This window comes from Psammomys obesus, unplaced genomic scaffold (assembly GCF_907164565.1).
Source record: "Psammomys obesus unplaced genomic scaffold, mPsaObe1.curated_primary_1811, whole genome shotgun sequence".
NCBI classification, from domain to species: domain Eukaryota; kingdom Metazoa; phylum Chordata; class Mammalia; order Rodentia; family Muridae; genus Psammomys; species Psammomys obesus.
In genome coordinates, this window is record NW_026596057.1 from 26,321,101 (window position 1) to 26,337,753 (window position 16,653).

The 16,653-nt window shown below is 33.8% G+C and overlaps 1 protein-coding gene across 1 annotated transcript in view; it reads left to right on the top strand.

The window, feature by feature from the left end:
• The window catches only part of Cdc73 (cell division cycle 73), an 88,504-nt gene extending 72,496 nt beyond the window's left edge, over window positions 1-16,008 (top strand). Inside the window, exons 12-15 of the mRNA XM_055624401.1 lie at window positions 5,908-6,069; window positions 8,241-8,341; window positions 14,530-14,671; window positions 15,471-16,008. Coding sequence (XP_055480376.1) covers window positions 5,908-6,069; window positions 8,241-8,341; window positions 14,530-14,671; window positions 15,471-15,507 — 442 coding nt within the window. The 3' untranslated portion in view covers window positions 15,508-16,008. The remainder of the gene's footprint in view (window positions 1-5,907; window positions 6,070-8,240; window positions 8,342-14,529; window positions 14,672-15,470) is intronic.
• Window positions 16,009-16,653: the final 645 nt, after the last annotated feature.

Below are 16,653 nucleotides of genomic sequence, written 5' to 3' on the forward strand. Positions count from 1 at the left end.
TTTTTTTCTGTCCTTTAGCCTTTCAATGATAAATGAAACAGAAACTATAATTCAGCTTAACCTTTAACATCCTGACTTTATTCTCCTAACAAAATGAAGGTAATATTATAGAAGTGTCAAAAACGTGTTATCTGTCAACATGATTGAGAGAAGGATGGTGGACTGCACGGTAATTTAGAGTGTATAGATAGAAAATGTTGTTCTGGCTGTGATGGTGTTCCCAGAAGGCAGAGTTTCATGAGGAAAACTTGCACAAGGAAATGCTCAAAAGATAATATAAGTAGAAGGTACATACCCCTTGCAGTCTCTAAATGTTCTTCTACACATACATGTAAGGAAACTGCTTGGGCCTGGGCAGTAACTGCTGGGAATGAAAACAGGCTTATAACTGACAAGGGCAGTTCTTGTTCTGAACAACTGCAGTCAGTGCCAAGTGTGGTGCATTTGCATTGGAAAATAGTATACATTTCTTATCCTTCCCCCATTAAATGTGATCTCGTGATGTCACTCCACCCATTGTTGATGAAATCTACTGTGAATATTTTAACAATGAATTTATCTGCTGTGTTTGTATGTGGAGATCTTGTTTTGCTCCATCCTACCCAGATTAAACCTATCGTTTATTGTTCTTCATTTCTCAAAAGATTATTTTCCTATAGAACTTTGAGATTCTTATGAATGTGGGAGTACTTCAGAAAAAATTAGCCTAATAAGTACCTGGAAGTATTACCAATTTATTAACAAATTTAAATTTTCAGCTGTAGGCTTTGAACATAATGTTGTAGGTGTCAATACGGTTTTGAGTTATTTTTATTTCTAGGATAGGAGTAACAGGCTTGGGGCAGGGAAATTAGAATTTGCCATACCAGTGCACTTAACCCTAGAGATTTTCAGTGTCTGAGGAAAGACATTGACTGAAGCCTACCTTTTCACATTTTTCCTACTTTTTTGAGTTCCCCTCTTTACCTAATCTTTGCCCAAACATTCTTTATCTTTTGCTCTTTAGATAGAGATGTCTTTAAGATTTTTTTGTTGTAGACTTTATTAATACATTTTAGGATTTTGTTTTGTTTTGAAGCATTGTTCTGTTTACCCAAGAATTCTGTCATACTAGAAACAGGAAGAAAATTTTAAAAGTCATATTTTTTTAGTAAACTCAGGACATTTAAAAAATGCCTTAAAAATGCCTATAAAGAATAATTATCATACTTCTTGAATGGAACTGAGAGCACACAAGAATGTTGTATTTTATTACTTAGTTTTCTTATGGCTATGACAAAATACCTGAGCAAAGTAACTTAAAGTAAAAAGGGTTTTTGTTTCCTCTCACAAGTTTGAGGATAGAGTCTACCGTGAAGGGGAAGGCTTTCCTAGTTTGCTTTCTATTGCTGTGATAAAACACTATCCAGAGCAAACTTACAGGAAGAAAGGGTTTATTTGGCTTAAATGTCCCAGTCACAGTCCAGCAGTAAGGAAAATGAGGGTAGGAATTTAAGACAGGAATGTAGCAGCAGAAATTGTAGTAAAGTCAAAGGTGTGAAGGAGTGCTGTTCACTGGCTTGTTCCCTGTGGATATTTCAAAATGCTTTTTATACAGCCCAGGACTGCCTACTCATTGTGTCACCTCCCCATTGGGCTGGACCTTCCACATCAGTCATTATTCACGAAAATGTCTCCACACATCATCTGATGGAGGCATTTTCACAGTTGAAGTTTCCTCTTCCTGGATGACTCTAGTTTATGTCAAGTTGATCAAAAACGAACAACAACAAAAACAAATTTATCTAGCAGAGAAATCTTGCCCTGGAAACATAAGTCATCTGATCACAGTTTAACTGCAGCCGGGGGGAGGTGGAGAGGGGGGGCGTGGTGGTAGAGTGAGAGAGAGGGAGGAGAGAGGGAAAGAAAACTACTTGCACTTTCCTTTTCTTTCACTTGGGACCCAGCCCGTGAACTGTTGCTACCCACACTTAGTGTGGATCTTCCAACCTCAAATTAACCTCTCCTTATTTGCTTTCTGTTGCTCTGTTTAAACACCATTGACCAAAGTCAGATTGAAGACAGCAGGCTTTATCTTACAGTTTAAAGTCCATCATTGGAGAACTCAGGGTAAGAAACTCAAGCAGGGCAGGAACTTGAAAGCAGAAACTTTGGAAGAATGCTGTTAGTGGCCTGCCCCCTAGCTTCTGCTCAGCTAGCTTTACACAGCACAGGACCCTCTGTTTAGGTATTGTATTTGCCCACAGTGGGCTGGATCCTCTGAGTTCAGTTAGGCCAGTCTGATTGGTCAGTACCCCAGTTGAAACTCCCCCAAATAATTCAGGGCTGTGTCCACTTGAAAGCTGAAGCTAACTAGGTGATAACCCAATCTGGCAAGCTTGCCAGGTGGCTTATTTTTTTAGGTCATTCTATATCATGTTCAGTTGATAATCATCAGCATTCAGCATCACAAATATCAAATAACATAATTCTAACTAAATAAATCTTTCAGATTGGTTTTTCAGTTATCCAATATTCACAGATATGCTGTAGAGCAGTGAGCTAGTTGATATAAACATGTCTGGAGTGACAGTTGAGAGATGGTAAGTTAGCTAAATTGCTATTTCTTTTAAAATAAAGTCAGTTTAAAATTATAAATAATACTACTTTGAATAAAGAAAATAAACTTGGGGCTGGAGAGCTGGCTCAGAGGTTAAGAGCACTGGCTGTTCTTCCAAAGTTTCTGAGTTCCATTCCCAGCAACCACATGGTGGCTCCTAACCAGCTATAATGAGATCTGGTGCCCTCTTCTGGCTTGCCGACACACATGCAGGCAGAACACTGTATAAATAATAAATAAATAAATCTTAAAACAAAAAAGAAAGAAAATAAACTTAATGAAATATACATGGTTTAAATTTAGAATTAAATACTTCAGTCAATTAAATACTTGTTCCCTAGAAACAAATTTAAAGCTTGGCAGATGAGATCAAAGAGTTCTCATATTTAAATGTCTGATGTACTGTCTCTCTAGATGTGCCATATAATTAAACTACTTAGGCAAAGAGAGGCATATAAAGGAAACACTATTTGTTTACTTGGTTAAGACTTTGGTATAATGTAAAGGATTGACTTTTGCCTTATTTTCCTTGAGAAAATTATCTCCCACCTAGCCATTGCTATCATTAACTGGTACTTCTAAGGCATGAGGGCAATTTAATAGATGATAGGTTGATAAGTAGTAATTTAGAGTAAACTAATAGTACTGTAATATGTAGCACTTTGGTCATAGTGTTTGTGTAATTGGGTAGAATGTTAGATCAATGTACTTTATTGATCTAATGGAAACTTAATGTGTCATGACTTAATATTGGTGCAGCAGTTGGAATATACCCTAAAATTTATGGTTTCTTTGAGTTGTCAAGGCTTGGTAGAAACTCTGATTCAACTTATATTTTTCATTAAACATTTTTAATAAGAGATTATGTCCTATATGACCATGGCAAACCAGTGTATGTTGATGGAAATACAAAGTGATTATTGAGAGAAAAGTGATAGGAGTTGACTAATAATTGAAGGTTCACAAGATAACTAATAGATTAACAGTTTTTTAATGAACATGCTCTAGGATAAATTAAAATTAATTTACATTTGACTGTAAATTTTAGGCCAGTGTTATATGTACAGAAATACACTAAGTTCCACTTTATGAGAGGAATGATTGCAAATTTATATTGTAATTATTTGATGGCTCTATAGAGATGGTTAGCTGGTACCTAAGAGAACCTGTACTGTAGGTGAAGCTCTGCTGCTTTTTGTTCTTGATACATATGAAAATATTTCTATCTCAACATCAAACATTATAGTGAGTTAGGAGAAGTAGCCAATTCCAGTAGAGGGATAGTGGATTTGAAATTATATGCAGCATTATTAAAGTGTTGTTTTAATTGGCAATTGTTACTTTTCTTTAGTGGTATGATAGAGTGTGTCTTCTTGACTTTAGTGCCCGTTAGGTTTGATGACCTTCAGTTGATGAACAGGTGACATATTCATCGTTCCAGTAAACTTTAGAAGCGGTCTTAAAGTGTATTGTTATATTATCAACTGAATCAAAGGCTGAAAGTATTTTGAAATAGAGTGATTTTGTACTGTTAACAGAGAAGAACACTCCTGTTAAATTTTTAATTTTTAAAATTTTTTTTAACTTTTATTAGTTACACTTTATTCACTTTGTATCCCCCGTAAACCCCTCCCTTCTCCCTTCCTAATCCCAACTTCCCTTCCCTTCATGCAAATTTTTAAATTTTAATTAAAATGTTAAAAATTTAGTTATTTTTGAAACTCTGAATTATATGAGTTGCTCTGAACTCAAACTGAAGCAACCAGTGTTTTTATAACATTTCAGAATTCAAAAAGAGTAATGCAGTATTTAAAAATTTGAACATTTTTAACTTCAGATAGGTATAAGCTGAGGCAAAGAAAAGCAGTTTAGTCTTGCTGGAAAGAACTCTGTTTTGTGTATCTGAAATATGAAGTCAAGATAATATGTTGCACTTGTACATACAGATTTATTAGAGGGAGTTTGTTGTTTCTTTTAATTTAGAATTGTTTCCAACAGTATATAAATAGAGCAATTTTAAATAACATTTTTTTCCAAGGAGCAAGTGATTAGTGACTGTGAAGTAACTGTCAGCTCAGACAGTTCTGTACTGCTGCTGTTGTCAAGTCCAGAACCTTTCATGACCACACAATTAAATTAATTTCTTTATGAAAAAGCGCAAGGAACCCCACCAAGTATAGACTTCTGCATTCTTTTTTAGCCTTTACCCTTTCATCTTTTCTACACTTTAGAAGCACATACTCTCAGTGCAGTGATAATCTAATTGGAGGGGCTAAGCCAGGACCAATCCTGTGTATCCGAGTGTTTTTTGATGCTTCCATATTAGGATTTGCAGTCTCTGACAGAACACTCCACAAAATAAGCATCCTCGGTTCCTTTTGGCTCACAATCAGGGGTATAGTCTGCCATGGTAGAAAGCCATGGCAGCAGGAGCATGACAGTTGCATCTGAAGTCAGGAAGCAGAAATAAATGCTGCTGCTCTTCTTACTCTTTTTCTTTTATTCAGTCCTATGCCCCAACGTTTGGGATCATGGTGTCCACATTCCAGGTTGATCTTCCTCCAGTTAAACCTTTCTAAATTCACCTCATAGACACATCCACAAAAGTGTTTTCATACAGTTCTAAATTTAGTTGACAGTTAATATGCTAACCATTATAGCTAATAAATCACTGTCAGGTTCTAGAATGGTAGTATCTTTTCAGAATGTTATTTTATAGTATATATTTTGAAGGGAGGATATAGTAGAAAATTGAACCACACAGAGTTGATAAATACTATATGATTATATATGTGTATATACATAGATGTGTGTATATAGTACTATTATTAGAACAGATAGGATATATGCTGATTTTTCTACTTTAAAATCTTAAAAGTAGCACAGAAGTTAGATGTTGTTTTCTAATTTTTCTGAAACATAAAAGTGTAGTAGTATTTTTTAAAAAGTGCCTCATGAAATTTCAGGATAAATTGAATCACCCAGTGAAAATCCTATCTAACCACACAAGCATCTTCCTTTTAAATGACCTTTGGATTTATCATCATGTTTTCCTCTAATTAATAGCATTTGAGAAATCAAATTATTGTTAAAACTACTAAGTGTTCACCGTGAATGCAAATTGTGTATATATATATATATGTAGGACACATATGAAATACTGGATATTTTGGTATAAAAGTAAATAACCATGCTTGCCAATATTAAGAGCTACACATAAAGACAGACATTTAAGCATTTCAAAATTATTTGAAAATGTATTTGTCTAGTTCATCATATTGTGTACTTTTTTCTCTACTTTTCTGAAGATTTGTCCCATCAGATGAAAAGAAGAAGCAGGGTTGTCAACGGGAAAATGAAACACTAATACAGAGAAGAAAGGACCAGATGCAGCCAGGGGGCACAGCAGTTAGTGTCACAGTACCTTACAGAGTAGTAGACCAGCCCCTGAAACTTATGCCTCAAGACTGGTGAGACCCTCCCTCCCTTCTTTTTCTTCTCGTTCTTCCCCCATTCTCTCTATATTAATGTTTTATTTCTAAAAGGTTTTTGAATATTTATTTTGTATGTATGAGTACGCTATTGTGTGATTGCGGAGTCAGAACAACTTGCAGAAGTTGTTTTTCTCTCTACCATATAGGAACTGGATCAAACTCAGGTTGCCAGGTTTGGTAGCAAGCACCTTTAAGTGCTGAGACATCTTGTCACCTACACCCCTCTTGATTTTTCAAGACCAGATTTCTCTGTGTAGTCCTGGCTATCCTAGAACTTGCTCTGTAGGCAAGGTTGACCTGGATCTCAGAGATCCACCTGCTTCTTCCTCCTGAGTGCTGGCATTAAAGGTATGTGCCACTATGTCTGGCCATTTTTTTTAAATGACATAATTAACTATCAGTTTATAATGGGTTTTAAATAGAGATTATCTTTGATAATGTGTTAATCCATATTATCTAATTTGGACATAGTAATGCTGACATTCTAATAATATCTTACTCTTACAACTGTTACATTTAATTTATTTATTAGTGTGTTGTGCTATTGAAGAATTTTTTTTTGAAAGTTTGGAGTAGATAGTCCACAGAAGGAAATATTTTTATTTATAATTTAATTTTAGCTGTAGAAGCGTGGAGAAGACTAAGAATTTTAAGTTTGCTGTTTTTCTCAGTGACTTTGCTAGGTCTCTCTCTCTCTCTCTCTCTCTCTCTCTCTCTGTGTGTGTGTGTGTGTGTGTGTGTGTGTGTGTTACTCTCAGTAGTCCCTTTGCTTCAGCCTTCTGAAAACCGTGAGTATTGGCACTAATTCTATAACTGGCTTACAACAGGTCTTTCTCTTGATCAAAGTAATTGGTTAATTGTTTTGTTAGATGTATAGAGTTGTCATCTAAGAAAATGACTATTAATGTATAGTATGAATACCTTTGGGCATTCTGAAGACCTTTTAAAAGGGCAGCCCATTTGCAATATAATACTAAGGTGATTATTATCTTTATGTATCAGGTTTTTTTAAAGATTTTATTTATTATTTATACAACATTCTACCTGCACACCAGATCTTACTATAGATGGTTATGAGCCCCCATGTGGTTGCTGGGAAGCGAACTCAGGACCTTCAGAAGAACAGCAAGTGTTCTTAACCTCGAGCCATCTCTCCAGCTCTGTGTATCAGTTTTTAAATGAAACTTTGTATCCAGTGCCCAACCTTACCCTCTATTTCCTCCATCTCTTCCTTTGCCTTCTATTTAGTAGTTCTCTAACACACCCATGTATTTGTCTCCTCATCTGAAAGTGGGATGTGTTTAGAAGAAGAAATATATTAATATGATTAATTTGTAATATATTTAAAACAGCCCTCTCATATAGTAAATACTTTAGCAAATATTAGTAATGGTTACTAACCATCATTGTTTTGTTGCATACTCTTGTGTGCTAAAATTTTTTATGGCAGTACTTAACATAATTTTTAATTATATATTGTGTAAAAAATGAAATATGAGGACCTAAAAAGAGATTTGTTCTTTCTTCGAAAACTAGTTTGTATAGCTGAGAAAACGAGTTCCTTTAAAAATGAAACTAACATTTAGGGTAAATAAAATAGTTGTCTAAAGCTTGGAAATATTAGAACAGTTGAGATTTTTTTTATACTTAGATTTCTTCCTGAGGACCAGAAGAAAATAAGTCTTGGATTTTCATAAAATGGCTGGAAAGAGTTCCTATAATTTAATGTTTTGATTAAATTTAAATACTTAATATGCATTTAAATTTTGAATAACTTCCATTTAAAACTATTTTGTTCAGTTAATCAGCTGCTGATCCCTATTTCAATCTGTAAGTATACTCTTTACTTGAGGGAAGAAAAAAAGATTACAAAGATGATCAGAAACTATTATTATGTTTGCAACTATTTCCAGAAGACTTAGGTAAGGGGATTGGGGTGGATAAGTGTGTGTGTGCAGTATAGGACTCAGAGATTTATATCCTAACAACATACTAAAAATTCAAGTTGATTATGTTTGTTTCACTGAGAGGACTGCTGGGAAGACTGTCATATGAATAATTACCCGTTTTTTAAGGATTTGCAGCAGTACAAACTGGAGTTTGAAATATTTTTCTTTTCTCTCCCACTTCCTCCTTTCTGTTTATAGGGATCGGGTTGTAGCTGTTTTTGTGCAAGGTCCTGCTTGGCAGTTCAAAGGTTGGCCATGGCTTCTACCTGATGGATCACCAGTTGACATATTTGCTAAAAGTAAGATTCTCATATATTCACTGCTTATTCAGCATAGGGTTTTTAAGAGAAAGAACCATATTTAGTCACCCTGCATATAAATGTATTAAAGGATTGCCATTCAGTAACAATAATAACCTTTAGCCACCTGTATTTTTAAAGCCAAAAATCCATTAACATTTTCTATGTGGTTTATAAAAAATGAGTGTTACCTATATGATACATTGCTAAGTATTTTAGGTTATTTACATCATTAATAGTTCAGTATTCCTGTACATTTTTATTAAGATTGATAATTAGCTTTATGTAATGTACATTGTATGAATTCATGATTTTACTGTGATATTTCTGTAACTGCATATATCAAGTAACAATTAAGTTTTTTATAGGTTGACCTCTATATATGTATAGCACTAATTAAAATGTCTAGTACATTTATCAGCTACCCCATCTGGGATGGTTACCCAGAGTGGTCTTTCTCTTCCTTCAGCTCTCTCAGCTCAAATGTTCTGTCTTTGGAGAATCCTTAATAGAGCTTGTTTCTTGGCAGCTTCTAATTTTTGTTATTTTACTGGAAGTCTTGCCTGGCAGGAATGCAACTACCACAGTAGGAGCAGCCCTTTATTCATTTATTCAGCTTTGTGTTCTCAGCATAAGAGAATGCTAGACACATGGAGACTTTCAGTAAATAGTCTATGAATGAATTATATAGATTAAAACTCCTGTTGAACATACATTTAGATAAATTGATACAGTAGATTATGTAGTCTACTTGGTAGAAGGGATAGTCCAACTGCTATTTAGATGGGGTCCAAATAAAGTACTAATGTTAGTAAAGTTAATAAAAATCATTCTCATAAAACAGGCACTTAATCAATGGCAAGTTACTGTGAATATAAATTATACTATTATGCAATCCAGACATGTTAGCAACCCATTTTTGTTGGTAATCTCATTCTCTCCTAAAATTAAAGTTTTAATAATTTGTTTTTAATCTCAGTTTATTTTCAAAGATAAATTATATTACTGTTCTTATGATAGTTCTTTATGTCATTTCTAAGTAATACATGGGTTAGGCAAAAAAGAAATACATAGAGAATTGAAATTTAATGAAAGTGTCAGTGATTGCAAGTACCTGTTTTTTTTTTTTTCTCTTGTTGACTGTTTGTAAAGACTTAATTTTATTAGAAATATAATGTGCTTTTTTCTATTGTTGAGATTATTATTCTTCCAAGGAAGATAAAGATATAGTCAGTGATTTTCTTCTACATATTCTTTCTCTTCATTGTTGTTTTGTACTGCCTCTTTTCTGGGAGTGATTAGAAGTGTTCTCCTTCCATATTTAAAGAAATCACAAACCAGACCATTGACTTGATCTCACAACTTCTTTTTTGAAATTACTCTTTGAAAAAAAATTATCTCCAATAACTTTGAATTTAGGTCTCAATCCGCTACAGTGTGGCTGCTTCATTAAAGTTGTTTTCCCACCTCCCAGTATTGGATAGTCTTGACCTCCATTTCTTGCCTTTCAAAGTGCTTGTTTTCAAATACTTTTCAAAGTGCTTGTTTTCATTTGATCTCAAGGGTTTTCTGTTTTGTTTTGTTTTGTAGTTTTTTGTTGTTTTTTTTTTTTTCTTTCTGGCTTTCAGCCATACATTTTAAGTTTTCATTTCTCTTTAAATTCTGAATACCCTCTTAAGAAAATCTTACACTTTTAGGTTTTTGTTTGTTTGTATTTTACACTTTTAGGTTTTTGTTTGTTTGTTTTATTTTGTTTACTTATATCTATTTATTTTTGGTTTTTCAGGATAAGATTTCTCTGAGTTGCTTTGGCTGTCCTAGAACTCACTCTAGACTCACCTTTTCAGTTTTTATCTCTTACCCACTTTATAAAAGTTATATCTCTTAATTCAGAATTGTGGGACTGTCTGTCTTACTACCTGATAAATATTTGGTAATGTTCAATTGAAATATTAGTCTGTTTCAAGTGATTTCAGTTAATTGTCTTACCCTCTTCACCTAAACTTTTATTCCTACCTCAACTTAGTTCTTAGTGCGTGTCCTAGTTTCATTTATGTTGTTGTAATAAAATACCTTTTAAAAAAAGGCAGCTTAGGGGAAAATATGTTTATTTCAGCTTATAATTTCAGGTAACAGTTCTTCATTGTGGGGAGGTCAAGACCGAACCTTCGTTTAACTAGCCAAATAAGAGCAGAGAAAAATTAATGCATTCACGTTCACTTGCTTGCTTGCTTTTGCTCATCATAGATGTTCTACTCTATGAGTTTAGGACCTGTTGTCAGGGAATAGTGTTGCTCATAGTGGGCTGGCTCCTTCCAGGTAATTTAGTAATGAACTCTGCCGTAGACATGCTTACAGGCTACCCCAGTGTAAAAAATGCCTTAGTACAACTCTCTTCTCAGGTGATTCTAGGGTGTTTCAAGTTGATAAATTAACAACCACAGTGCTTTTCTCAGGTTTTACTAGTCCCACTCTTTTCTGTATCATAATGCACATAGTAGAGAATGTAATTACTTGTATAGCACAAGAGAAACCTCAGAGTCTGGGGGTATTTTCATGGGCTATAGGAAAAACTGACTTAGTGCTACATAATTATGATACACTCAAAATGTATTAAACATACTATATTTTTAATATAAACTGAAAACCTTTCAAAAGTATAGTAAATTTTAATTTGTAGCATAAAATATTTTGTTTTAAGTAGCTGAGCAGGTATACACATTTATTGTTTAAAATTCCCCTTTTCCCCTCCATTTTTGAAATGGTGGAATTGAATCCTAGACTTTTTGCATGATCTCAAGGCCTATTTATTTATTTACTTATTTGTTTGTTTATTTATTTATTTATTTTTAATGTGTATTGGCACACATACCACGTGTGCCTTATACCATGGAGGCCAGAAGAGGGCATTGGATTCCACGGAGCTGAAATTTACAGGTGTTCATGAGTTACCATGTGGGTACTGGGAATAGAATCCAGGTCCTCTGAAAGAGCTGTTAGTGCTCTTGATGACCATGCCATCTGTACAGCCCCATTCCTCAGGTTTTTTTTTTTTTTTTTTCATGATAGTCTTAAGTAAAAAAAAAAAAAAATTAATTATTAAAGAGATATAGGATTTAAGGGTTCAGATTATTTTATTTAAATGTAACTCTTAATATGTATTTAGTATGTAATATGTATGTGTACGCTTAGGTGGGCATACACATGTACTTGTGAGGGTATTTGTAGGTAGAGGACAGATATTTGGCATCAGTCAGTTTATTTATTACTCTTGCTTTTTTGTTTTGTTTTAATTAGTGTGTGTGTGTGAGACAGACAGGGAGAAACACAGAGAGAGAGAGAGAATGAATGTACTTTGTATGTGAGTGGTAGAGACAGAGAATGGGTATGTATATCTATGTTTTCACAAAGTCTATGACTCATGAAGTTGGGAGCTTCTCTTAGAGAGTAGAGAGTATGTTCTCTCTGTCCACTGAGGGTTCCAGGGATCAAACTCAGTTGTCAGGCCTGTGCAGTAAGTGCCTCAAACTATTGAGCCATCTTTATTTTCTGAGACAAGGGTTCTTGTTGAACCGACCATCGTTGTTGTTAGAATGGCTCATCAGTGAGCTTCAAGGAACTGCCTTTCTCTGTCCCCCAGCTTTGGGACTATAGACCCAAGGTACTAGGGCCGAATTTTTATGTGAGTGTACCCAGGCTCCTGTGGCAGACACTTTATTGACTGAGCCTTCTACACAGCCCCTTCATATGTAGTTTAAGCATCAATTTAAAGTAAAAACAGTTAATGGAATAGAAAACTAAGGATGGAATAAGCAGATTGAAAAGTATTTAGAAATTTTAATTTATATTTAATTCCCTAATTCATAATTTTAAAAAAGGTCAAAAAGTGTTTACTTATATAACACATATTTTGAAAGTGGGGTTTTCAATTCTATAACAGAATCCCTGAATGGGTTGTTTTAATTAAATATTATATGGTAAATTTTATTTTTTAAAGGAAATGGCTTTTAAATAATATTTATTGTTCCTTCCATCTATTCATTTAAACTCTTTGAGGAATTGAACCTTGATTAGTTATTAATGTCACAAGCTAGTGTGTGAGCTAGACATGGTGTCTCATGTCTATAATCCTGGTATTTGAGAAGCTGAGCTAGGAAGATTGCTGTGAATTTGGGTCAGACTGGGCTACATAAATGAGATCTTAGCTCAAGAAAAACAAAAACACCAATATGCAATGAAACAAGCAGTTACAAGGTTACAATCATAATTTTTTTTTTAAAGTCACTTGTTTTCTCTGTAGGAAACCCTGACAACAGGTAATGATGATAATAGTAACAGTTATGGGGTTATAAAAAGAAAAAGTTGAAGGAAAACAGCATTTTACATATGAGTTTACAAAACAAACCTCCGTTCATCAAACACTGGCTATAAATATAATAATTAACCAGCTATGATGACCCAGTTTTATCAGGGTATGAAAAAGGAAGATATATTTTTTTCATTTGCTTTAGCTCTTGAATTATCTTTTAGTGTTGAAAATCATGCATTTCACTTTCTTGATCTTTTATAGTATCTATCACTTTTGGAATAAAATTCATATATGTTTTATCTAGACCATCATCTACCCAAAGATTATTTATTTATAAGGCATTGCAAGGGTGCTTCCATGTGAGGACTCTAGAAACAATTTTGTTTTTTCAGTCTGAACATTTATATTGTTTCTTTGCAGCACATAGTTTTCAGCTTCCTACTTGTAGATCCTTCCTCCAGAAGCCTTCCCTGTGTGCCTTGTCCACAGTAACTCCTTACATATTGTTGGTGTCTCTGTGTAGTGCTTCATTTTCCTCACTTCCATTCTTTGCACATTGCATACTTATCTGCTTACTGGCTACTAGATTGTATATTCTGTGAGGATGGAGAGTTTATTTTCACCATTGTACTCTTACTGTATAGAATAGTTCACTTTATATAAATACTGTATTTAACTAAATGCTAGCTATCTTCTTTTCGTGATTGTTTTTTTCTTGCCTATCATTTTTTTTTTAAACTGAATGGTAATATTTTGCTTTTTATTGTTGTGATAAATACTATGACCAAAATGTCCGTGGGGGAGGAAGGGGTTTATTTGACTTCTGTGTCCTGATTGCAGTTCACTATTGAGGGAAATCGGGACAGAAACCAAGCTGGAGCAGAGGTAGGAACTGTGGAGGAAAGCTTCTTCCTGGCTTGCTTTTCGTGGCTTGCTCAGCCTAACCAGGGATGGCACTGCCCGCACTGGACTGGGTCCTCCCACATCAGTCATTAATCAAGAAAATGCTCCCACACACTTGTGTCCAAGCTAATCTGATGGATTTTCCTCAGTAAAGGTTCCCCTTTCTGGATTACCCGAACTTGTGTCATGCTGACAAAAATCTGCCAGCATTTGAGTCATGTTAGTTTTTACTCCCCTAGTAATTTCACAAGTATTTGTCATTCTGGCTGTGTTTCTTCTACCCAATTAAAAAACCACCTTCCCCCGTTTTTTAATCTGCAAATATTTTATAATGATTCTCCGTATCACTGGAATTTTAGACTGTTTTGGGCTTCTAAGGCCAATAGTACTCTGAATGCTTATGATCTTAATCTTTTTCTTCCTTATCTTTGCTACTTTACATATTTAAGTTCTTTTACATTTCATTTCTAAGACCAAACTATTTTCTCTTTGAGCATTCTCTTGATGATCATGTCACTTTGTTCATTGCTTGCTTGTTTTTTTCTTTAAGTCTTAAGTTAAACATTGTTGCCTAAGCAATCCTTTTTTTAATTCATGGCTTGTGAAAAGATTTCTTTTGTGTCTCTATGATACTGTACTGCCCCTACCATACTGTATTTGAATTTGTTTTTAATCTTTCACTGAGTCATGAATTTTATCTTAGTTTATTTGGTATTTCACTCTCCAGTAGGTAACTTCTTTCAGCCCTCACTGTTTGTTGACTTTGAGTGTTTCAGATGGTATTATAGTACTACTGCACAGCTGTTTCAAAGATCACTGGTTATAATGTTAAGGTAGATTCAGTTGGTACTAGAAAGATTGGAATATTTGTTTTTTATTTGTGTTTATATATATTTTCGTTCAACAAAGTATTTCCATAATTTTGGGTATAATTTTAATAAGAGTTCTCCTTTTTTCCTCCTTGTTCTCCATATAGTTAAAGCCTTCCATCTCAAATATGATGAAGTTCGCCTAGATCCAAATGTGCAAAAATGGGATGTAACAGTATTAGAACTGAGCTATCATAAGCGTCATTTGGATAGACCAGTTTTCTTACGTTTTTGGGAAACATTGGATAGGTAATTATGTTTCTGAAAATATAGTCACATAAAGCTTTATTTTAGTGCTATTTTTTAAATCAGAATTTAAAACCTTTAAAGTGATGAGCTATGTCCTGTAATTCCTTGCTTTAAACACTGTCTGATTTGAAGCCAACATAATAATTGATAAAAACTTTGATTTATTGACTTTATATTTAAATGAAGAAAAAGTTTAGATCCTGTTAGAAGGCACACTAAACTCTGAGTGAGAAGATCTTGCTCTCATGAACTGTGAAACCTTCTGAACTTTATTTTCTGTCTGCTCAGAAGGCTTGCAGTTGGGTGATCGCTGAGCTCTGCAGACTGAAAGCTCCTGAAGGAAATTTAACTTTTATATTTATTTGAATTACTAGTATAGAGTTTATAAGTTCTTTATAACAACTGTTCTGTAATGTACAAATATGAGAATAGCAAATGATCATAATTAATACTATGAACTCAGTTATATTCCCTGATAGCTACAGCTAGTTTGATTATCTCTCACTGGATTGTGCCAGTTTTCTGAAAGTAACTTTATGGTTATAACTGATAGAATGTAAAGACAAATGCATTTTTAGTAAGCTCTTAGGTTATAGAATTTAATGCGAAATACTTCTTTTGCTTACTATTTTTCAGAAGTTAAAGACTTCTGAAACAACTTCCAGTTGTTTAGTAAAAACAGTATTTTGTCCCCTCTCGATTTTGTTATAAAAAATAAGTAACCTTTTTACATGTAGTATTCTTAAAATTTTTTAATTTGTTTTGTCATCATAACCAACTGTTGTATTTTTTCCCCTAGATACATGGTAAAGCATAAATCTCACTTGAGATTCTGAATCATTTGATTTCTCCTTTTCTGAAAACTTGGATTGAAAAGCATGGATATAGCTTGATCTACAGACTGAAACCCAAGCTTTATGAATTCATCAAGAACTTGCAAATGAAGAAGGCCACAGAACAGTCTTTTATAATAAGACCTTGTTTGATGCTGTGTGCTTCAAAGGGGCAATGCCTCCCATCCAACTTTTTTGGCTTACAACTATTTTTTTAATATTAGCCTTTTAGTCTGTAATGGAAATTGTATATTTTGATAGAAGTTTTTTCTCTATTGGTTAAATTAGCATTACTTAGAATTTGGTTCTTTAGAAATAAATACAGATTATAAATGTGTGTATATTTAGAAGTTATAAGGCTCTTTAAGCCATCTTGCTTCTGATTTTTCATTGCTCTATGATTCCTTTTACTGGAAAATACTGTCATGAATGGTATTAAATTTTAGACTTTAGAATTTCAAAACCCCATCAAAGGGAAGTAACTATTAAATCAGTTGAAAGACATCCTGTGTGTATACTATGTCTATACGAACTCATTTAAAAAGGAATAATGAAAAATCAAGAACAAGTCTTCAGTTTCAGTTGAACAGTTCGGCCTTTTCAAGATTTCTTTTGTAAATGAATACATTTAATGAATGTACATTCTCTTTGTTGACTTTGATGATTTTAAACTAAAGTGATATATTTCTATCTGGGATATGTTTCCACGTGAAAGAAATCTCAAACAAAAAAAAAAAACAGATTAAAGTGTAATAGGCTGTAGTGATTTTTACTTGGAAAGTTAAAGTATGGTTTGGGGGAATGAGTGTGTGTCAGCGTAGTTACAGTGTAACTTGAAACTCTTCTAAGTCTGACTTTGATTCTTATTTTATATGTGCGATAAGATTTTGAGTCTTCTATTTGTACACATGTCAACTTGGGACTTCTTAGCTTCCATTATCCCGAAATATTGATAAATTCCCAGGCACCAAAGAACACATTTGCTTACGTGTCTGAACAGAAACAAGATAAAAACACTGGTATTTTTATGTGTGTGTTCAATGTGGTATAAAATATAAAACCTATATTTTAACTTAGTAAAAATATTTTACTATTTCTCTACTTTACACAGAGTGTTGCATCCAAGCTGCAATGAATGACCATGATCCT